The 25,077-nt window shown below is 37.2% G+C and overlaps 1 protein-coding gene across 2 annotated transcripts in view; it reads right to left on the bottom strand.

Moving 5' to 3' along the window:
• MAN1A2 (mannosidase alpha class 1A member 2) overlaps window positions 1–25,077 on the bottom strand; it is a 175,520-nt gene that overhangs the window by 38,201 nt on the left and 112,242 nt on the right. For both annotated transcript variants that reach the window (XM_086717938.1, XM_025934471.2), the window contains exons 9-10: window positions 3,596–3,711; window positions 188–407 (exon numbers count right to left, since the gene is read on the bottom strand). In XM_086717938.1, coding sequence (XP_086574064.1) covers window positions 188–407; window positions 3,596–3,711 — 336 coding nt within the window. The remainder of the gene's footprint in view (window positions 1–187; window positions 408–3,595; window positions 3,712–25,077) is intronic.

The raw sequence follows: 25,077 nt of genomic DNA, 5'->3' as shown, positions 1-25,077 counted from the left end.
TGAAAAAAATGATTCAGGAATACATTTCCAGAATTAAAAATTCAAGATCTTAAGAAAATGATTTACTGTGTTAGAATAACCTATTTTAAAGCGAAAACTGCCCATATATTTTCCTCCTAATTTCTGGACAGATTTTTAACTTAGAGGTTATTTTAGTCTAAGTAATTAGTGTTATTAATACTCTTACCAGTTCTGTCATATGACTCATGACATGTACGTGCAATTTCTGCCCCTAGCTCTAAATAATGACCAGCTTTATCCATTCTGGAACCATCTGCTCCTAGTGCAAACATTCCCCCAGCAAAACAGGCCAAATGCCCCATCTTCTTTTCTAAGTGCCCATTTTTCCACTCTCCAATAAAGGTGAGACCTCCTCGGGACTTCTTAATAAGATGTTTCTCTATAGCCTACGAGAAAGAGAAGATAGTTAAAATTTTAGAAGCAAAGTGTTAGTGTTACTACATCCTTCTACTTATCATAAAACCTTGGTAATAGGACATTCTACAAACTGGTAACTTTCCCAAGCCAGAAGAGTTAATTTATAGTAAGTAAGTTTTGGAGAGTAAACAAGTTGCATATAATCTTGAACAAATACCCCATCACTACTACGACAAAGACAAGGTGGAAGAGGGAAGACTGGCCTAAAGACTACCTTTCAACACACCACCTGTATTATAGGTTTTTTTCTTCTTGAGCTAAATGGAATTCATAATAATCAACTGAGATCATGAATAGAAATAAATTAATATAGTTATATAACAAGTTTAACCCAAAAGACTCTACCAACTTATTTTCTATTTCATACAATAAAACTGAAGACGAAGAATATCTAAGTTAATCTAAAAATACGATTTTGACAGTTAAAATGGTTTCTCCTTTTCCATATAACTATACCTCTTGTCAAAGTACTTTAAGAAGGTACTAGTAGATGAGGCATCTTATAAGTTATAAAGCTTACAAAACTAGTTAAAGGTTCAAACTTAACTCCGTAGCCCCTTACTTTGCCAACTTAGGCACTTATTTTGGGTGGTGTGCCATGGCTATGAGAGACCAAGTGACAAACACAGTCCATCCTACTGGAATGTCAATTTTACTCACAAGATGTAGGGATGGCAAGAAAAATATTTTGTATTAAACTTGAATGTAACATAAAATAGAGTCCAACAATCACATTTAACTTTAAAAATGGGATTTTGGGGGCACCTAGGTAGTTCAGTCGGTTGGGTGCCTGACTTGAGCTCAGGTCATGATCTCATGATTCGTGGGTTCAAGCCCCGTGTTGGGCTTTGTGCTCACAGCTCAGAGCCTGGAATCTGCTCCGGATTTTGTGTGTGTGTCTCTCTCTCTGCCCCTCCCCTGCTCGTTCCCTGTCTGGTCTCTCTCTCAAAAATAAATAAACATTATAAAAATGAGATTTCTAAGAGCTTTGTTCCTTTGGACTATGTTCTCAGACTTTGCTAAATGGGGCTATAAATTAATTTTCTACCTTTAGTGATACTTCTAGGGAAAAGTATAACTTCATAAATTCAGTTCTCTTTGGTGAAAAGGTAAAAAGTATTACATCTGATTAGAAAATATACTTTCCTGACAATAAAGAGGAATAAAAGAATTAACCCACATGTTTGTAGACTGTTCTCTGACAAGTTCAATAACAGCTTTGGAAAAATCTATTGTGTATTCTTTATAATGATGAGGTTTGTTTCAGAACTATAAGGAGTATGCCTTATTCATCATGCTATACTTCACAAGGCCTGTTAAGTGTAGCTTACAGTCAATAAATGCTTGATTTACAAGTTTTTGTTGTTCTTTTAACCACAGTACACTGAGGCACAAAAGAAAAGGTTAGTTTTTCGAGTGCAAGGACAATGTTTTTTATCTTTGTGAGCCTTGTGGCATCTAGCACGTTTTCTACATGTAAGGCACCAATAAATGCCTCCTCAAGAAACATTTATTGACTGCCCACAATGGAAAGAACACTATATGCCAAGTATTAGTTTCACTCCTCTGAGTTAAACAACTACAGGAAATTAGTTCCCTAAAAAGTAAGGATATAAAAAGGATAAGATTTTTGCTTTACTTTAAAAACAAAACAACTGTAACTCTGAATAGTGTTAATATATATGAAATAGATATACAATCAACAAAGCCTAAATGTGTCTCTTTGAAAATCACAAACAGCTTTGATCCAAAAAAAAAAAGGAGAAAAAACAAAACTCAAGAATATCAGGAATAAGGGGAGAGAAGGATGGGCAAAATGGGTGAAGAAGAGTCAGATATAGGCTTCCAGTCATGGAATGAGTAAGTCACAGGGATAAAAGGAGCGATAAAAGTCAATGGTGAGCATAAAAGGGATAAAAGTCAATGGTGAGCATAGCATTATGTACCGACTTGTCAAATCACTGTTTTATACCTGAAAATTAATGACACATAATGTGTAGACAATACTTCATTAAAAATAAATGAGTAACAAATTAAAAGAAATGTTTACATGTAACTTTAAAAACTGATTAAAATCACTAAAGGGCTATGGGGTTATAGTGGATCAGAAAGCAAATAACTTAAGTGGTTAACACACTTCTCTATCTCACAGTTTTTGCTTGGTAATATTGCATACAAGTGCTTCCAAGACTGAAACCTGTTCCAATTTTAAGCTGTCACAACACTGTGGTAAAAGGTTACATAAATATGAAAGTCAAGTGGTTAAAAGCACAGGCCCTGGAGCCAGACTGTTCAGTTCCAGGCTCCATCACATACTAGATATGTGACTGTCAGCAATTATTCAACCTCTTTGTGCCGTAAGGTCCTCATGTGTAAAATGATAGTAAAGACTATTTGCTTTCATATACATAAAAGGGGTTACAACAGCACCTGGCATGTGGAAAGTACTAGATAAGTGTTTTGCCCTTGCTATTTATCCATAAGGCTTTCCATGTGTAGGTTCAATGTCATTTGAAAGAAGAAATGTTTATGGAAATGTATATGTGACCTCAGAAGTTTTTTCAGTCTGTGTAGATAATAACTAAATGTAATTAAGTTTCCATACATAAATATGTTACACTAAATTCTTCAACAATTTCTTTAATGAATCATGGGAATCTACTCCCGAAACCAAGAGCACACTGTATACACTGTATGTTAACTTGACAATAAATTATATTTAAAAATTTGTTTAATGTTTATTCATTAATGTTTAATGTTTATTCATTCATTTTTGAGAGACAGAGACAGAGCCTGAGCGGGGGAGGGGGCGGGGGGGGGGTACACAGAGTCTGAAGCAGGCTCCAGGCTCTGAACTGACAGCACAGAGCCCAAAGCGGGGTTCGAACCCACAGACTGTGAGATCATGACCTGAACCGAAGTCGGATGCTCAACCGACTGAGCCACCCAGGTGCCCCAACAATAAAATTATATTTAGAAGAAGAAAAAAGTAATAAAATTCCCCCCAAAACGAAAACAATGTAAGATTTTTATATTAAAATTCTAAAACTCTATAGGGAGGGCATATAATAAAACGCATGTAAGGTGTTCACTGGTCACTATGAAACAAAGCATATATTCAGAATGTTAAGCAGGTAACTGTTGTGACAAGAATTACCTCAATAGCATCATCATACATTTTCCTTGCCTCATGGTCTGTTTTATCTGACATCAACCATGCTTTCAGTAAGTATTCATAAAAACTGTCTCCCAGCCCGCCAACTGACGTATGATCTGTAACGAAAGGAAAAGAGAAGGGTGAAGGTGGAGGAAAGAGAAGACAGAAGGCAATTCAATAATCTTTCTCAATTATAATGACTATTACTGGTCAGTCATTTAAAATTATACTGACAGCCTTACTTCCAGCCTACTTCAAATTTAGTTGAGCAAAAGTATACTCTCATCACTCTCCTCTACGTGGGTACCCAATTTTCCAGAAGTCTCTTCCTGCTGGATGAGGTATTTCACATATTTAGGAGTCTTTTTCTTCGGCCATGTAGTTTGTACATTGTCACACAACCAAGCTTTTCCAGAACTGAAAACAATTATCTTTCATATGATAAGGACTTAAACTATACAAGCTAGAAGATTAAATATGAGATATACCTAAATCTGATGTTAACCAAAAAGAGCCCATTTTTTCCACAGGGTGGTTAATGGTGATTTCTATTCTATAGACAGCAGATTAAAATAAGTCCAAGAATTCCTTGGTAATAATGCCCTGCACTTTTAATCCTATCCAAGGCAACATCATAACTCCCAAGGCAACCGTACTCTTTTATCCCTGACTTTTGACAAGCCCTGCCCTACATTCTTAAGCTTTGTTTAAAAACACATATCCTCCCTGCATGAAAAGAAAAACAGCACACTTTTGCGAGCTGTCAATCATTCATGGAGTACCAGCACTGGTTTTCTACTTTCGCGGGGAAAGGACAGACCCCTGGGTGGTTTGTGGAACAACTGGTTTTCTGCTTGGGGGAAAATGCATATTAATGTTTTTACCTGTAGCTCATAAATATAAATTTGTGGTGGATTAATGACTTAACAGTAAAACAGAAAACTGTAAGTACACCAGAAAAAAATATAATAAAATGTCTGCCCTTCTTTAGCGAATGATCTTCTTTGGCAAAACAAAGGAGCCACAAAGAAAAAGATTTATAGCAATATATGGTACAAGCTACCATAAATGAATCTGTAAGGCAAGAAATAGAATAGGAACAGATATATGCAACACATAGAACAGAAGTAAGGGTTAATGCCCTGTACAAAGAAGCCTGATAATTAAATAAGGACAATTGCTACCGAGCACACACAAGTAATTTAAAAAAAGTAACACAAATTGATAATTAACGTAAAAAAGGAAGTTCAACTCCATCAGTGACCAGAGAAAAGCAAATTAAAACAATGAGGTTTCATTTTGTTGATTTAATTGGCAAACATTTTTCAAAGTTTTTTTTTTTTTAAGTTTATTTATTTTGAGAGCAAGTGAGAGTGGCGAAGGGGCAGAGAGAGAGGGAGAGAGAGAATTCCAAGCAGGTTCTGGGCTGACAGCAGGGCTCGATCTCACAAACAGTGAGATCATGACCTGAGCCGAGATCAAGAGTCGGACACTTTACCAACTGAACCACCCAGGCACCCTGGCAAACATGTTAAAAATTGTTAGCGCCCAATGTGGATAAAGTTATGGTTCAAAGTTGCTGGGAATGGAGGGAAGTTTTATAGTAGCTTTCAAAATTTAAGTAGGCTTTCTACTTCTGGAATTATCCTGTAACAAATACTTGCACAAACACACAAGTATAGATACAGAAACAAAACACTTCATCAGAGCACTATATTCATCAAACATAAGATAACTTCAAAAGTCTAGAGAAGTAGCTACATAAATTATAGTACAAACATATGTAACAGAACATGCAATCATTAAACAGAATCAGATGAATCTGCAATCTGTACCAGATATTGAAGGATATCTATTACATGCTGTTAAGTAAGGGAAGGACAAGTTTCAGAATAATATAATTTGATACTGCTAAAATTTGTATTTTCAAAGAATATTACTGTACACATAGAAAAGGTATGAGAAGACAACTGTGCAGAGTAATTACATCTCAGAAAGTAGTCCTTCAGTTTTTATTTTGCATACTTATGTATTACTGGACTACATGTAACTTGTGTAATTAAATCATTTTTTGTTACAGAAAGTTAATAAATGGGGGGAAGGCCACCAGTCACTTTCAAGAACATGTCTGCTAATACTGTAGTAATTTGCTTGTACCTTCAGTAGCCTGCATCTCAAATGCTCTTTTCTCACTTTTTTCCCACTAGTCATTAGTGCACATGATGAATTTCACGTATGTATACACCCACAAATCCACCACCAAGATGAAAATACAATGCATTTCCAGCATTCCAAAAATCTGCCTCATGTGGCCCTCACAATCAATACCCAACTTCCAAAGATAACCATTTTTCTGACCTCAATCACTAAATGATTTGTCAAGTTCACATAAAACGGCCATATACTCTCAAGAATGATTTGGTAGCTTAATGATTTCCTTTGTTTTCCATCTAAATGTCTAGAAGAAGGACCCCTCTGCCTTACATAGGCTTCCTCAGTCTCCAGCATTAAGTGTTTGGGTATCAGAGAAGACACTTAGGGGAACAGAAGACAGGTACAACGATCCCTTACTCTAAGCTTCGGACTGCACAAGAAAATCACGATTGAATTTCTAATAGTTTTCAATACTTATCACGCTTACATTTAAGAATTTTATAATGATGGTAATATATGATGATGGGCTGAGAGGATAAATTATACTTAGATGCTAAATTAATTCTAAAAGATTTAAATATTTTATGGTTACTGGAAATCATTAAAGATAACATATAAAATATTAAAACAATATGAAACTAAGTAGACAGGGAATGTCCCTCATATTTAATGAACATATAGGACAGAGAAAGATTTAGGGATGCCTTTTAGGTACATTATTTGCTAATGAACAAGAATGGAGTCATTTTATATTTGGCAAGCAACTATTTTAAATTTTTTTTTTTTTCAACATTTATTTATTTTTGCGACAGAGAGAGGCAGAGCATGAACGGGGGAGGGGCAGAGAGAGAGGGAGACACAGAATCGGAAACAGGCTCCAGGCTCTGAGCCATCAGCCCAGAGCCCGACGCGGGGCTCGAACTCCCGGACCGCGAGATCGTGACCTGGCTGAAGTCGGACGCTTAACCGACTGCGCCACCCAGGCGCCCCTGGCAAGCAACTATTTTAAAGCAGCTATATCCAAACAAGTATGACAAAATATCCCCATCAACACTGCTACCTCAATTTTGTGGCTATGTCAAAACATCTGGACTCACTCAGCAAATGATACCACTACTATCTTACCAGCTGCCCAGTCTTGTCTTAGACTTCAATCAACTGCTTAAAAACATGCCTTACTGTAGTTGTCCTCTTATTTTAACCATGACTTTCTCATATAGCTTTTAGGTTTCATCCCCCAGATTTTCTAGTTGCCTTCCTTTCATCTCCTATCTTTTTCTCTCACCATTTTTATTCTTTCCCATCCCCTCAGTCATGTCACTTACACTGAGTCACTCCTGCATTTCATCACCCTAGAGACCTTCCTCCTAAGCTATCACCTTCAGACTTCTCTTTTCCTGCTTTCCTATGTTAAACCCATTATTTCCTCAATACTATGTCTTAGTTCACGCCTGTTGTACTGAATCATATTCTTCTATGATTTCCCAAGAAAGACTATGTGGATTGTAGCTTTATTATGAGCTTCTCAATTTTATTTTATAAAGATATCAAATTCAAGGTTGGAAATCATTTTCCCTCAGAGGTTCTCAAAGGTACTGTTCCAGTGTCCAGTAACACAAGTATCATGAGTGAGAAACATTGGCGATGCTGTTTTACAGGCTCAAGGTGTTCTCTCTCAATGCCCCCTTCCTCACACTCAACTCATTTTTCCAAGCTTTACATCTTCATTTTGATACTGGTTAATTTTTTTCCTTCATTCATTGTGCTAAAGATTAGTATCTTTCAGCTCTGAGAAAATTCTCTTCTATTGTTTATTTTCTTCAGTTTTGCTGGTTTCTCTCTTCTGAAACTCTCATTAGTTGGAAATTGGACCCCTTGGATTGATTTTATATTACCCTTCTCTCTCAAATTAGTCTCTTTGTTTCTATATTCTGGGATTTTTAAAAAAAAATCAATTTTTTCTTTTAGTCCTTTCACTGAGGTTTTTAATGTAAGCAATTATACCTTTTACCTCCTTTCTGTCCTCTAATTCTTTCTTTTTCAATGTACCCTGTTCTTATTTTATGAACACATCATCTTCTTAGAGTTCTCCAAAATAAACAGATATGTTTATTTATAGAATTACTTCAGTTTCCTCTAGGATCCCTGTTTGACTTTAATGATTTTTTTTCTGCGAAATTTAACATGTGCACAGAAAAGAATATATAAAACATAAATGTTATGCTCATTATAGAGAACATCTGTATAATTTCTACTCAGAAGAATGTCAGTACTCCAAAAGCTTTTCACATATCCTTTCTCAATTACAATTCCCACATCCTGAAAGGTGAACCACTATCTTGACTTTTGGGGTAGTCACTTATTTTACATGGCTATCATCTACTACCCTCTCTCATCTGCTACTATTTAGTTTTGTCTACAGGTATGTTTAACAAAGGTATCATATATTCTCTTCCATCAGTCTTCCAGATCTCAATGCTTAAGACTCAACCATGTGGCTACATGTATACACTGCTGTTTGATATCCCACTGCACCAATCAACCATAATTTATTTATCTGTACTTAAGAATGAAGTTCTCAGTAGCTAGTGTGGGCTTTTCTCTACCAAACAGTAGGTACTCTCTCACTGAGCAGACTTATTGGTCACAAGGTCTCTCTCTTGAGTGGGAATTCTGACTGGATGCTTTCTGTGTAGGCTAAGTTGAGGAAAGGTGGGCTATGTGCGAGGCTTTGCTTTAGAGTCAGGAAAATGGTACTCGCTGTGAAACTGGATCTGCTCGAATTTCAGAATAAAGGGAGGCTTTATTCTGGGTTATTAACATCCATATGGAAAATTTTCACCTTTCTTCTCAATGAAATCATTAAATTTTTAAAAAATAAGTGCTCAAGGCATCTGGGTGGCTCAGTCAGTTGGGCGTCCAACTTTGGCTCAGGTCATGATCTCATGGTCTGTGAGTTTGAGCCCTGTGTCGGGCTCTGTGCTGACAGCTCAGAGCCTGGAGCCTGCTTCAGATTCTGTGTCTCCTCTCTGCCCCTCCCCCACTCCTGTTCTCTCTCTCTCTCGAAAACAAATAAGCATTAAAAAATTAAAAATAAAATAAGAAGTGCTATGTAGTTATGCCTACTAGTAAATGTCAGAATGAGCTGGTGCATAAGAATTTTAAGTGGAGCCCATGTTCCCTTTAACAATCTTATACCTAGATTTTAGCTCTACTTTTTACTCATTATTCAATGACATGTACTTACAGTTTATGAACTCTGAACCTCTCTGGAACTAGATCAGTTACGGTTTTTGTAGTGTTCTTGTAGTATATTCTAGGTGTGCCTTTCTCGCTTCTACTCACACAGTCCCAGCCAGAATGCATTATGCTACTTTGTTGAAATATCTTGTCCATTATGATCTCCCGTTTATCACCAAATTTCTCTACCATCTTGGGTTTATTGTTTTCTACATTTTTCTATACTTTCATTTCATTGTGGTCTCAATGAGGACGGCTGGCCACAGTGGAGAAGTTATAGTTCAATCTTCCACCATGGGGCGGAAGTCCTAACAAAGCTTTCTCAAGTTGAATTCTTTCTGGATAATTTGTTAATGCTGTATATGTTGGATTTCTCATTCCCCTGTCTCCTAATCTGCTCCCACTGTTGTCCTATCATGAATAAAAATCAAAGCAGGTGGGAACTTAGAGAATCTTAGTTTACTCCAGTATTTCTAGACTGTGTGCAACTTGTAAGCTTGCAACCACGTAATTCAAGATGATTTTAGGTGGTTTATGGAATAATTTTTTAAAACTTGTCATAGTTTTATAATGACTATTGTCAAGATGATCTTTTAACTTCATGCAAAATCCTGCCCCTTCCCTGAAACACACAGCAACAACAAAGGATGATATAATATTAAAAGGCATTTCCACACTTGAAAACAAAATACAAACTGTAATACATAAGAAATACAAAGAAACTCATTGTGTTAAAAGCAGAAGTTTCTATTTCTTGAAAGTGAAGTAAATAAAGACATCTAGAAGTTTCCCTCCTCCAACATAATGGGGTTCAAAGCACTCACTCATGGTGGGGACTCCTAGACTAGCAGAAGGAAGCGGAAACAGCTGTATGATTGAGACTGGGATAAATTGCTATATATTGGGGAAAGCAGATGTATAATACCCTTGGGAGAGCTGAGATTCCAGCATGAAAAAGAGTAAGTTCTAGACCGATGAGCCAATGGAGGCATTAATAAAACTTCCAGGAATGGAGAAGTAATGAAAGTGGAAAGAAAAACATACACTTCATGAAGCTCTCACTCAAACTGAGCTTGCAAATGAAACTCCAACGCAGTGTGCCTGGGGGCTCAGTCGTTAAGCATCTGACTTCAGCTTAGGTCATGATCTCATGGTTCATGAATTCGAGTCCTGCATTGGGTGAGCCCTGCTTCTCTTTCTCTCTCTCCCTGCCCCTCCTGGAATTCTCCCCCTCTCTCTGCCCCTTGCTCACTTGTGCCCCCGCCTCCTCAAAAACAAATAAATAAAAAAACTCCAATGCACATAAGGAAAATGAGTTATGAAAGAATTCAACTATGTTAATAGAATTTACCATACCACGAAAAAGCAAATAATGCAGCTATCTTCTGAAAGCAATTATAAAATAAGTATATTTTAAAAGTATACTAAGAGAGGGGCACCTGGGTAGCTTAGGTGGTTAAGCCTCCAACTTCAGCTCAGGTCATTATCCACAGTTCAGGAGTTTGAGCCCCGTGTCCGGCTCTGTGCTGACAGCTAGGAGCCTGGAGCCTGCCTGGGGTTCTATTTTCCCTCTCTCTCTGCTCCTCCCCTGCTCGTGCTCTCTCTCTCTCTCTCTCTCAAAAATAAACACTAAAAATTTTTTTATTTTTTTTATTTTTTAAAAAAAAAATTTTTTTTTCAACGTTTATTTATTTTTGGGACAGAGAGAGACAGAGCATGAACGGGGGAGGAGCAGAGAGAGAGGGAGACACAGAATCGGAAACAGGCTCCAGGCTCTGAGCCATCAGCCCAGAGCCCGACGCGGGGCTCGAACTCCCGGACCGCGAGATCGTGACCTGGCTGAAGTCGGACGCTTAACCGACTGCGCCACCCAGGCGCCCCTAAAAAAATTTTTTAAAAAAGTATACTAAGAGAAAGAAATTAATATATAAAGCCCAAACTGATCAATTTGCACTGAGAAGTTGGCAAATATATAAGATTTTAACACACATATTTGAAAACAGATGAGAAAAAAAAGTTAAAAAAAAAGAAAAATGAAAAAAAAAATAGCTAATGAATCTGAAATGCCTTAAAGGAAATTAGACTCTCTGCTAAACTGTGAGCAACTTGACAACAGACACTCGTTGGCTTAAGTTTCTTTATATATCCTATAGCACCTCACACGATTCTTACTTACGGAGTACTCAATGAGTAATTATTAAACAAATGGCTGACTTTCCATTTTCAAGTATTAAAAGATTTTCACAATTATAATAACTTGTCTTTAAGGTATTTTTTCTTTTTTATCTTAAGGTATTTTTTCATTAAAAAAAATGATTCCATCTTCAGTCTCTCACTTGTTTTCAGTTTAAGGAAACAAATAATTATGGGAGAATCAGTAATACCTAGCGTAACACCTAATACTTACAAATTCAACAAAAAAAGGTTTACAGAATGAATGCATTAACTACTTGAAGCACTCATTCTTGCAAGTTTTACTAAAATTTGCAGGTATACAGTTTTAAACACCTTCCTAATTTCCCCCAACATGATGATGTCTATAATTGTAGTATATTCAATATCTTACATGGAAAATCCACTGAAAATATAAGTTTAAAAAACTTAAAACACCTCATTCCTATGAATTATCAGAAATATGCAAAAAAAAAAACCCCTTTGTATTAAGATTTTCTTTTTGGAGTTTTTAACCTTCTGTAAACACAACTTTGCACTGAGAGCTTTTTAATTTTCTCACAGCTCACTGTCCAGATACAATATTTCAAACTACTCAGGGGACTGTAGTAAGAATGTATTTTGTAAAAATACCCAAATGCCCAAACTTCATTCCTCTCCTCTCTCTTTTTTTAAAATTTTTAATTAATTAATTAATTAATTAATTTTATTCTTTTTTTCCCAATATATGAAGTTTATTGTCAAATTGGTTTCCATACAACACCCAGTGCTCATCCCAAAAGGTGCCCTCCTCAATACCCATCACCCACCCTCCCCTCCCTCCCACCCCCCATCAACCCTCAGTTTGTTCTCAGTTTTTAAGAGTCTCTTATGCTTTGGCTCTCTTCCACTCTAACCTCTTTTTTTCCTTCCCCTCCCCCATGGGTTTCTGTTAAGTTTCTCAGGATCCACATAAGAGTGAAACCATATGGTATCTGTCTTTCTCTGTATGGCTTATTTCACTTAGCATCACACTCTCCACTTCCATTCATGTTGCTACAAAGGGCCATATTTCATTCTTTTTCATTGCCATGTAGTACTCCATTGTGTATGTAAACCACAATTTTTTTATCCATTCATCAGTTGATGGACATTTAGGCTCTTTCCATAATTTGGCTATTGTTGAGAGTGCTGCTATAAACATTGGGGTACAAGTGCCCCTATGCATCAGTACTCCTGTATCCCTTGGGTAAATTCCTAGTCCTCTCCTCTCTTAAAAGAGTTTGAACTTAAGGCTGCTGCTTGCTCCTTATTCCCCTACATTCTGGCTTTAGCCTCCCGCACAGAGCTGAAGCAAAATAGTACTCTACAAGTTAACAGCCACTTTTCAGTCCCAATACATCAAATAAAATTTACAAGTCAGAGAAGATGACTAGATCACACAAGGCAGAAATAAGGGAGAGAACAGAAGGCCCAAATTAACTAAAGGGAAGAAGAAATCAAGAAACCGATTTTAGAGTTACTGAGAAGGTAAAAACAACAGGACAGGAATCTGGCCACACTGTCAAGTTTCTGGCACAGGCCAGGCTATGTAAAGTGTGGGTGAAATAAGGAATCACAATGAGGAAGAAGTTTTAAAGTAGAGATAATAAGCTCAATTTTGTACCTAGTGAGTTTAAGATACCCCCAAACAATCAGGAAACAAATATCCTGTACATGGGAGGTTTTAAGTTTAAAGCCCAAGAAAAATCAGTAATGAAATACTGACTTCTATCAGGAGGGGGGTGGAGGGACAATTTTTTCCGTAAAGGGCCGGATAATATACAGCCTCTGCTGCGTGCTCCTCTGTTTTGTTGTTGTTGACGATGATGATGACTGTTTAAACCCTCAAAAAACATCGAAAAAAGAAACCTATTTTTAATTTGTAGGCCAAACAAATGCAGGCCAGAGGGTAGCCTGACGCAGTTTGCCTATTGCTGATTCAGATTTCACTGATATATAGGACACAGTTCATCCTGTAAAAAGAAAGGAGGTCTGTGAGGCACAAATGGAAAGGATAAGAAGAATTCCTGGAAATATCAACATTTAAGAAGCTAGGTGAAGAAGAATATGAAACAAATTCCCATCCCTTTAAAGCACACTGGCCTTGTGTGAATGTGGTAAAAAGTAACATCATGCTGGTTTCAAGTCCAACCCTCAACAGGCCTTACATGCTCCACTTCTTTTTATGGGACCTTGCTACTGTCAGGGAAAGATGCATGGTATAGCCCCTGATAGATGGTGAGAAACCCTAGGGAGCAGGGCTGTGTCTCCCCAGGCGGGGCCGTGCTAGATCAGCCAGTCTTCAGCCAACCTGACTGCTCGCTGAGACACATGAGTAAGTCCAGACAAGACTGGCCTCTCAGCCTACCTGTAGATTTTGAAGAAATAAGAAAGTTTTAAGCCACTAAATTTAGAGTGGTTTGTTATACAGAAATAGCCAACTCACACACTGTCCTTTCTGGACCAGTCTACTGGCCCACATAAGAAATTACTTTTAGTGGAGTGATAGAAAGCAGAGCCCAGAATGCAACGTATTAAGAAGTGAACAGAAGGCCAACAAGAAAAACCAACGAATATAAACATTTCTTCAAAAGGCTACGTCATGATAGGAAGAAGAGAGGTGGAGTGTCTGCTAGAAGGGGCTATGATAATGAAGAATCAAGGAGATAGAGACAAGGACTTCCCGGCAACTGAGAAAGGAACCAGGAGTGTAACACATGGTAAAATTAAAATGGGAACACCAAGAAAGAAAAGAGTCCAAGAGTTGAAAGAAGACATAATACAAAACACAGGTCAAAGGAAAATCCTACCCAGGATTGTCTGAGGCTAGAAAAACAGAGAAAAGCCCAGTGACTAAATGAGCTGAGAGGTAGAGATCTCCTACATAAGGATCTTTACTTTCACTTTGACTTAGGAAGCAAGGTCACCTGGGTGAAGGGAGGTAAAGCGTATGGTGACCAACTTTTTAAAAACTACCAGAATACTTCTGGGAATAACTGCAATTTTTGAAAACTAGAAGAATAGAGGGGCACCTGGGTGGCTCAGCCAGTTAGGTGTCCAACTTTGGCTCAGGCCACGATCTCACAGTTCGTGAGTTTGAGCCCTGTGTCGAGCCCTGTGTCAAGCTCTGTGCTAACAGCTTGGAGCCTAGAGCCTGCTTCAGAGTCTGTGTCTCCCTCTCTCTCTCTGCGTCTCCCCCTCTCTCTCTGCGTCTCTCCAGCTTGTGTGCCTTCTCTCTCTCAAAAATAAATAAACATTAAAAAAAATTTTTTTTAAGACCTAGAAGAACAGAATGAGACATACAAGGGGCAATAGGGAACAAAGAAATTAATACCTTGAACAACAAGTTCATGATGAGGTTAGGCAATGGAACAATAGAAATGTGCTTCACATCTTGTTCAGAGGGAAGATACAGTAATGATTAATTCTAAATGTCATTAGAAAAATACAAATAATCAGGGTGCAAGTTAAAATTCAAGGGCAATTGTTAGAAAAGATGAAAATATATATATGTTTTTGAAACCAGTAAAGAAAAAGACAATGAAACTAAAGACTTAAGGCAGCATAGGGAAGATATTTTAAGAATGTATAATAAATAGAAAAAACCCTAAATAAACAGAAACTGACTTAGAAAGACTTGTGTTTTGGACCCAGATGGAGTAACCAGTGACTGAGTTTACTCTGTAACCTAAAACAGCCAAAACCAATGGACATGTACATGAAATGATGGTTTTCAAGATACTGAGCATCAGGCAACAAAGGACGGTGATCTGTGAGATATGGAAAATAAACAAGGTGAGTCCCATGACTGCCCCAGATTACTGCCTCAAGAAAGTTTCCCGGCAGAAGCACAGGGAGAAGAAAATAACGCAGTCCAGAAAGTCCAAGGCAGCCAGGGTTCCCAGACCAAGGTGCCAGAGAGGAGACCTGCACAGAAAGAGAAACTAGATATCTGCAAAGGGTTCCCTTGAGTATCCAGCAGAGTACTGAGTAGCACACATATGTGAGGAAACTACCTGATACTGGGAGAAAATAGCACAAAAGGACTGTCTTGGGCTCACAAAGAGCCTACTGGTAATAATGCCTCTTCCCCTGAGCCAGACTAGAAAAATTCATACTTCATGGGGAATTAGACCAGAGAACACAGGAGGAGATAATTAGCCCTAGCACTGAGTGCAAGGCACCAGATTCCCCTAATAAATCATAAAATCAACACAGGAAAAGGTCCAATAGTTTCCAAGTAACTTAACTGTATCCCTGAACAAAACTCAAGACGATTTCTAGGAAAAGGAAACTATCTGGCACTCAAGCAAGGTAAAACTGACAATGTCTGACACCTAATCCAAGATTACCAGGTATGCAAAGAAGCAGGAAAGAAACAACTCACAATGAGAATAAGGAACCAGTCAAAACTTTATCTAGAATTGACACAAATGGTACAGTGACCAGAGAAGAATCTTAGAAGTTATTAGAACTGTGTTACCTATATTCAAATAGGCAAGTAGAGAGACAAGGAAGATATAAAAAGATCCAAAATGAATTTCTAAAGATAAAAACTACTGTGTTAGAGACAAACAAATACAGTGGAAGGGATTAAATACAGTGGAAGGGATCAGATAATACATACAAAAAGATCAGTGAACCTGAAGGCACTGCAACAGAAATTACTGAACATGAAACAAAAAAAATTTTTTTTAAACAGAAACAAGTATCAGTGAACTAAGTGGGTCACTACACAAATAATTAGAATCTCTGAAAGAGAGACACGACAGAAAAACTATTTGAAGAAATAATGGCCAAAATTTTTCCAAATTTGATAATAACTGTAAACTCACATGATAATGAAAAAACATATCAGCATTTGTGGGATGCCACTAAAGCAGTACACAAGGGAAAATCAACAGCATGAAACCCTATTAGAAAAAAAAAAAGGTTTCATATCAATGACTTCAGCTTCTACCTTAGAATCTAGAAAAGGAAAAGGAAATTAAACACAAAAGTAGGTTAAAAAAAAAAGACAAATAATAAAGGTTGGGGTAAAAATCAGTGAAACAGAACCTACAGATTTTAAAAGGATAAGGGAGTATTATGAACAACTTTATGCCAATAAATTTTTAAAACTAGATGAAATGGACAAATTCTGATAGACCAAAATTACCAAAACTCACTCAAGAAGAAATAGATAATATGAACAACCTTCCATCTGTCAAAGAAATTGAAATTGTACTTAAAAACCTTCCCCCAAAAAAACTCCAGACTTGGATAGCTATGTTGGTAAATTCTATCAAACATTCAAGGAAACAACAATAAAACTGAGGAGGAGGGAATACTTCACAACTCACTCTGAGGCCAGCATCGTAATAGTACTAAAACCAGACAAAGACAAAAAAGAAACCTACAGAGGAATATATCTCATTTAACAAATCAATTATAAGAAAATATTGAAAGGCTAATACATCATGAACATCTAGAATAAATACATATGATTTATTCTAGAAATGCAGAGAAGGTTTAACATTCAAAATCAATTATGTGGGGTGCCTGGGCGGCTCAGTCAGTTAAGCATCTGACTTTGGCTCAGGTCATGATCTCGCGGTTCATGGGTTCAAGCCCTGCATCTGGCTCTGTGCTGACAGCTCAGACCCAGGAGAGAATCTCCCTCTCTCTACCCACCCCCTGCTCATGCTCTGTCTCTATCTCAAAAATAAACAAACATTAAAAAAATAAGATAAATCAATGTGATTCACTCTATTCAATAAACCAAAGAAGAAAATAGATGCACACACAAAATATTTAAAATACATTCCTGATAAAAAAAATTTTAAGCAAACCAGGAAAAAGGAACTCCCTCAATATCACAAAGGGCATCTACAAAAAAAACCAAACCCTACCGTTAAAGACTGAATGCTTTCTCCCTAAGATTAGAAATCAAACAAGGCCGCTCCCTTTCATCACTTTTCTTCAACACTTCCCTACGGGCTCTAGCAGGTGCAAAGGCCAAAAAAGAAATGAATTAAATTTAAATAAATGGCATTCATATTGGAAACAAAGATGTAAGCTATCTTTACGTAGAGATAATAAGGTCATCTATGAAGAAAATTCAATGGAATCTACAAAAAAGCTACTAGAACTAAAAATTGAGGTTAGCAAGTTGCAGACACAAGATGAACATACTAAATCAATTTTATTTCCATATTTTAGCAACAAAATATAAGAAACTGGAATTTAAAGTATCATTTTTAACAATATGAACAATATGAAACAATATGAACAATATGAACAATATGAAACATCTACAGGTAAATCTGGTGAAACACATGAAAGACCTGTGCACAGAAAGTGACAGAATATTCGAAAGAAGTGGTGAAGAATACCTAAATAAATGTTGAGACTGATACAACCTGTGCACAGGCCGGAAGATGTCAACTGTCAAACAGTGTTAAGATGTCAATTTCCCCCAAATGATTTCCCAATCAAAATACCAGCAGGGTTTTCTATAAATACTGACAAAGTGATGCTAAAATTAATATGGAAATGTAAAGGACTTAGATAACCAAGACAGTTTGGAGAAAGAAAAAACTCAGAGGGCTAATCCTACTTGATTTCAATACCTGTAATAAAGCTAGAGTAATCAAAACAGCATGGCATTGGCATAATAATACATAAATAGGCCATCAGAACAGAAAAGAATCCAAAAACTTATACCTATATGTACAACTGATTTCTGACAAAGGTGCAAAGCCAAAGCCAATGCAGTGGAGAAAAGACAGTCTTTTCAACAAATGGGTGTATGGAATAATCAGACACCCACATGCAAAAGAGAAAAAAAAAAAAGAATGAAAGAAAAAAAAAAAAAAAGAACTTTGATACCTATATAAAAATCAACTGAAAGCAGATCACAGACCAAAATATAAAACCTAAAGCTCTGCAACTTTTAGAAGAAAACACAGGAGGAAATTTTGTGGCCTTGAGTTAGACAAAGATTTCTTAGATATGACACAAAAGAATAATTCATTAAAAAAGACTGAAAATGGGACTTCATAATTGGAATCTTTTTTCTTTAACATTGTTAAAGAATGAAAAGACAAGTCAAAGACTGAGAGAAAACATCCATTTACAAAATGGGCAACCGGAGAGGGGTCTGATCAGATAATTCACCAAAGAAGATAAATGGATGGGAAGTAGCTCATGAAAAAGACATCTCACTGGTGATTTGGGAAGTGTTAATCACCTATTACAGTGGCTAAAAGGAAAAGGCTGACCATGTCAAGTGCTGGTGCACGTGTGGAGGAACGCTGCTCATGGTAATGGAATATGGTACATCCACTTCAGAAAAGAGTTGGACAATTTTTACTAAGTTAAGCATACACACCTACTATTATGATACAAACATTCACTCCCAGGTCTTCACTCAACAAAAATGACAACGTACGTCAACATGAAGGCTTGTATGTCAATGCTCATAGCACTTTGTCTGTGATAACCCCAAAGTGGAAACAGCCCAAATGATCATCAACAGGTGAACGGAGAAACAAATCACGGTATTCTAGAAAGTAGAACTCTACTCAGAACTACTGATAAACACGGCATGGGCAAATCTCAAAATAATCATGCTCTGTGAAAGAAGCCAGACAAAAATAAAGCATACAAAGGATTCCATTTATACAAAGCTCTACAAATGCAAATGTATCTATGACGAAAGAAAGCAGATCAGCAGTTGCTTAAGGAAGAAGTGAGAAGGGGAGTGAAAGAAGAATCATAAAGGGGGATGAGGAAACCTTTAGAGGTGATAGATAGGTTCATTATTTTGATTGCAGTGATGTAATAGGTATATAGGTATATACTCATTTAAAAACTTACCAAACTGTACACTTTAAACATGTACCGTTTATTATATGTCAATGACACCTGTTTGTTTATTTAGAGCGGGCATGCAAGCAGGGGAGGGGCAGAGACGGAGAGAGAGAATCACAAGCAGGCTCTGCACTCTCAGTGCAGAGCCCAACGCAGGGCTCGATCTCACAAACTGTGAGATCATGACCTGAGCTGAAATCGAATCGGGACGCTTAACTTACCGAGCCACCCAGGCTCCCTGACTCTACCTTAATAAAGCTGTTATTAAAAAAGCAAGTAAACAAAACAAAAAAGATACCTGAAATTAGTCCTATCAGTAATGCAACAAACTTAACTCCATTTAAAAAATACTGAGAATCACACTGGAATTCAAAAAAAAATTTTTTTAAACCTCTATAAATACACCATAAAAATTTTTAATCAAGATATACCTAAATAAAATTGCTCAGGAAACTGAAAATAAGGAAATGGTCAAAAGTGAGTTGGGGATGGATAGGAGGTTTGTATAGAAGATTTGGAAGAGTAAACAAGAGAAGTAAACTGATCAAAGAACTGTCAGAGGTACAAAAGATCCAGGTGGAATTGGAAATTATAAATTTATAGCAACTTCAACAAAACTACAGATGATTTTCATCAGCAATGCTCAGCTGAGTCTACAAATGGGAAAGGTAGATGGCTGGGTTGATACAAGTTTTGGGACATGAAGGACAGATAAAATAGAAGGTAAAGTACTCGAATACTCCCCCATTGGTTTGGATCCTATGCAGTCTAGGCTGGATACGAAAAGAAGCAACAGGTCACCAATCCTCTTGTCCAAATATTCAGGATCCTTGCTCCATTGTTTTGTTGCACCCAACCAGGTAAAACAGCAGCCCAGTTGTCAGTCTGCTCTACTATTATCCCCAAATTCGCAACTTTCACCATGAATGAGAAGCCCAACATTGCTTGTCAACTTTAGCGTGACTTCTTGATCACTGTTCTTTCCCAGTCCTTAAAGCAGGTATTTGAAATCTCTTCTTCAAAAGTCCCCTACAGCTCTACCTTCTGCCTACTCTCAGCATACAACCCTGCTTCCTAATTCACAGAAAAATACAGACCACTGATGGGGGAGAGCGGAAACCCTAAAAACATATCTTTCAACTTGTTGCACCCCCAACTATCATTTTATCTGTTCGCTTTGCTTATTAAAGAGGAAGAAATACCCCTTCTCTACATACTCCATCTAGCTCTGGACCCTAACTACTTCTGCTTCCTTCTCAGGAATCCTCCCCCTCTTGGCTGGTTTTATCTATAACATCTACCCTTCAACTGAATTTTTAAAAAAAATTTTTTTTTTAACGTTTATTCATTTTTTTGGGACAGAGAGAGACAGAGCATGAACGGGGGAGGGGCAGAGAGAGAGGGAGACACAGAATCCGAAACAGGCTCCAGGCTCTGAGCCATCAGCCCAGAGCCCGACGCGGGGCTCGAACTCACGGACCGCGAGATCGTGACCTGGCTGAAGTCGGACGCTTAACCGACTGCGCCACCCAGGCGCCCCATCCCTTCAACTGAATTTAAATGTTTATTAACATCTTAAAACTGAATAATCTTTCTTGAAGATACTATACTATTTGAGTTTGAAACCTATCAGATGTTTACTGAAAAAAAAAAAGTGAAAAAAGAGAAATCATGGATGATGTCTAGATTTCTGGCTGGGCAAATGGGTGAACAATGGTGTTCTTCAATGAAATTGATAATACTGAAGGAGGAAATGATTTAAAGTAGAAGGAGTTTGAATTTGGGGCACGTGGAATTTGAGGCACTAGCTGGATATCCAAATAGATGTGACAAACAGACAATCAGGTATGTGGAAATCCTGAGAGACTGGGGATATACACTTGGGAGTTATCAATATATGAAACAGATTTGAGCCATGGGAGTTTGCAGGGAGTGATTAAAGAACACAAATGGTACGTTGGGGCATGACACTTACACAAGAGTCATTCAAGTAACACATTGGGCATTTTCTATTTTGTCCTAGCCACCCACAAATATTTCTAGGCATGGTGTCATCTACAGAAAGGATTAACAAATGAACAGGAAAGAAAACAAGATAACGGAGACATAGAGGAATTAAAGGAGGTAAAATAACAGGGTAATTAGCAGAGAAAGGCAAAAGTCTTTGGTATCATGATTTAGGAGAGATGTTGTTTAGGTCTGTGAATTACTGCCAGGGTTTACAGATTTAGTTCTAAGTTACCAAGGCTCTAGGACAACAAAGAGGTTCTCTCCAGCTCTTCTAGGCTGTTGCTCTAGTTGAAGATTATATGCTTAATAAATGAATAAACAGCCGAAGCCTGAGATCCATGGTAACCTCAGAATTTATCACCCAGTAGTCTGACCTTGCTTAAACCACTGAATCATGTCTTCCCAGGTGTCAAATCTGATGAACCATGTCACTCTCAGGTCCTTTGGAGATGCAGACATTGATAACACATCATAAAGCACTACTAAATATCAATGATTCGTACGATCTGCCTCAGCATGTTATTAAGTTAATGGCAGGTTTCTAACGGAAGGTAATTTTTGAAGTTTTCTTATAGGAAATTCTAGAATAAAAGCTGATATTTGTATCATGTCATGGATTATGAGGCATTTTCAAACACAGTACCTCAAAAATATGACCTACATGATCATCCTATCAGAAAAGGATAATGAGAACAGATGAAGAAACAAAAAGCATGGAGAAGTTAAATAAGTCATCTAAATTATTACAGTAAATTATTAAGCAGGAAAGCCAGGGTTAGTCTTCTAACTCATACCCATACTTGTTTTTTCCATGATTTTTAATTTAGTAGTATAAAACATACTGAATCCGTAATGAACAATTTCCTATATTTTCTTCCCTTTAGTCATTATATGGCATACGCTAAGCGCTGTGCTTGGAAAGCCAGTGAGAAAACAAAGAGGAGAAAAGAGAAAAAAATACTAATAATGTGCCTTTAAATCTAGGTTCCTTACTATGTTCTTTTATATCTGTTGCCAAGTACTTTTCCTGAAGGTAATTACCAGTAATTATTCTCTGTGATTGCTATGTGCATGTTGCAGACACCACCATTACTCTAATTACAATACAGTCAGCCAAAGCTGGATTGTTAAATTTCAGTTCGATTCACTGTTTGTTTTGCAGACTATTTATAGATGTGACAGATGTATAGTGCTCAAAGACATTAATGGATTTGATACACTTTTCTGAAGCTGATATAAAATATACAAAAACATTAAAAGGAACAAATTGGACAATTCAGTGAAGACCACAGCTGCTAAAAGGATATTAGGATAGTTTCCCTAGGATTTTGAAGTCCCCTTGCTAAAATAACCAGTGAATTGTTCTTTCTGTAACATTCTCAAAATTAATAACTGCTATGTGTGAATATATTCTGAAGAAGTAATTTGAATTTATTGTGAGAAGAAAAGGAAGAATGAAATATTTTATTGCCATTTTTTAATTGTGACAAAATATATGTAACATGAAAGTTGCCACTTTAATCATGCTTTAAGTGTACCATTCAGGAGCATTAATTACATTCACAATGTTGTACAGCTCTATTTCCAAAACTTTTTCATCATCCCAAAGAGAAACTCTGTACCTGTGGAGTAATAATTCCCACCTCCCCTTTCACCCAAGTCTCAACCACTAATCCACTTTCTGACTATGAACTTGACTGCTTTAGACTATTTGGTAAAGTGCAATCATACAGGACTTGTCCTTCTAGTGACTGGGCTTTTTCATTTATCACAATGCCTTCCAGGCTCATCTGTGTGGCAGCGTGTGGCAGCTCTTCATTCCTGTCACAGCCAAACGATGCTCCATTGTGTGCATGTGCCACAATGTCTTCGTTCATTCATCTGTTGGACACTTTGGGTGTTTCTACTTTGGCTACTGTGAATAACGGTTGTGTGAATGGTAGCTTACAAGTATCTCAGTCCTTACTTTCAAACTTTGGGGTATATACTCAGGAGTTAAATTGCTGGATCACAGTGGGTTTTCTGTAGTTAACTTTTTGAGGAACTACCAAATTGTTTTTCACGGTGTACGTTCCCAGCAGCGATGTATAAGGATTCCAATTTCTCCCCACCCTTGCTTACACATATTTTCTGTCTTTTTGATGACAGCCATCATAGTAGGTATGAAGTGGAATCTCATAGTGCTTTTTTGACTTGCCTTTCCCTAATGACTAACGATAACGAGCATCTTTTTCACAGGTTTATTTTCCACTTGCAGATCTTCTTTGGAGAAATGTCTATTCAAGTTCTTTGCCCATTTTTTAACCATCTTTTCGTTGCTGAGTTGTAGAAGTTCTTCATATATTCTGGATATTAAACTCTTATCAGATATGTGATTTGCAAATATTTTCTCACATTCTGTGGGTTGTCTTCCACTGTCATGATAGTCCTTTGATGCACAAGTTTTTACTTTTAATAAAATCCAATTTATCTACTACTTTTTCTTTTGTTGCTTCTGCTTCTGAAGAAACCACTGCCAAATCCAAGGTCATGAAGATTTGTCCCTGTTTCCTCCTAAGAGTTTTATAATTTATTTCTTATTTTTAGGGTCTTTGATGCATTTTGAGCTAAGTTTTATATATAAAGTAAGGACCCAATTTCATTCTTTTTCATGTCATTACTCAATTTCCACAGTACTATTTAAGAGAAAAAGTTGTATTTTTAATAATTAAGATGCTGTGAATGCTATACTGTTCGTCATTTTAAAGGCTGGCAATTCTCAGACAGTGAGTTATTTTTTTTCAGTATTCTAAGATTTTGATGTGGAAAATGACATCCTCTTTTTTATTTAAAAATGTTTGTGCACAGGGATGCCTGGGTGGCTCAGCTGGTTAAGCAGCCAACTCTTGATTTTGACTGAGGTCATGATCTCACAATTCATGAGTTTGAGCCCCGTGTTGGGCTCTGCGCTGACAACATGGAGCCTGCTTGAGATTCCATCTCTCCCTCTCTCTCTGCCCCTTCCCCACACCTGCTCTCTCCACCTCTCTCAAAATAAATAAATAAACTTAAAAAAATATTTGTGGGGTGCCCAGGTGGCTCAGTCAGTTAAGTGTCCGACTTTAGCTCACATCATGATCTTGCAGTTCATGGGTTCAAGTCCCGTGTTGGGCTCTGTGCTGACAGCTCAGAGCCTGGAGCCTGCTTCAGATTCTGTCTGTCTCTCTCTGCCCCTCCTCTGCTCCCACTCTCTCCCTCTCCCTCTCAAAAACAAATAAAACATCAAAAAGAGTTTTAAAAAATATTTGTGCACAGTGAAGGAAACCATCAACAAAATGAAAAGGCAACCTACTGAGTGGGAAGAAAATATCTGCTATCGATATACCTGGTGAGGGGTTGATATCCAAAATACATAAAGAACTCATACAACTCAATAACAAAAAAACAAAACAAATAACCCAATTAAAAAATGTGCAGAGTATCTGAAGAGACATTTTTCTAGAGAAGACATAAAGATGGCCAATAGGTACATGAAAAGATGCTCAACATAACTAATTATCAAGGAAATGCAAACCCAAACCATAATGAGATACTACCTTACATCTGTCAGAATGGCTATTAGCAAAAAGTCAAGAAATAACAAGTGCTGATAAGGATGTGGAGAAAAGGGACCCCCTTGTGCATTGTTGGTAGGGATGTACATTGCTGCAGCCACTACAGAAAACAGTATGGAGGTTTCTCAAAAAATTAAGAATAGAACTACCATGTAATCCAGCAATCCCTCTTTAGGTATTTATCCAAAGAAAACAAAAACATTAATTCAAAAAGATGTACATACCTCTAAGTTCATTGTAGCATTATTTACAATAGCCAAGATATGGAAGCAACCTCAGTGTTTATCCATAGAAGAATAAATAAAGAAGATGTAGTGTATATATAATGGACTATTACTTGGCCACAAAAAAGAATAAGATCTTGCCGTCTGTGACAACATAGACAGACTTGGAGCGTATTACGCAAAGTGAAAGAAGTCATACAGAGAAAAACAAATA

The sequence above is a fragment of the Puma concolor genome, chromosome C1 (genome assembly GCF_028749965.1).
Source record: "Puma concolor isolate L17-30 chromosome C1, mPumCon1.1.hap2, whole genome shotgun sequence".
In the NCBI taxonomy this organism is placed as follows: Eukaryota; Metazoa; Chordata; class Mammalia; order Carnivora; family Felidae; genus Puma; species Puma concolor.
Note: the sequence above shows the minus strand (reverse complement) of the source record. Positions and strands in the feature narration are given on the sequence as shown.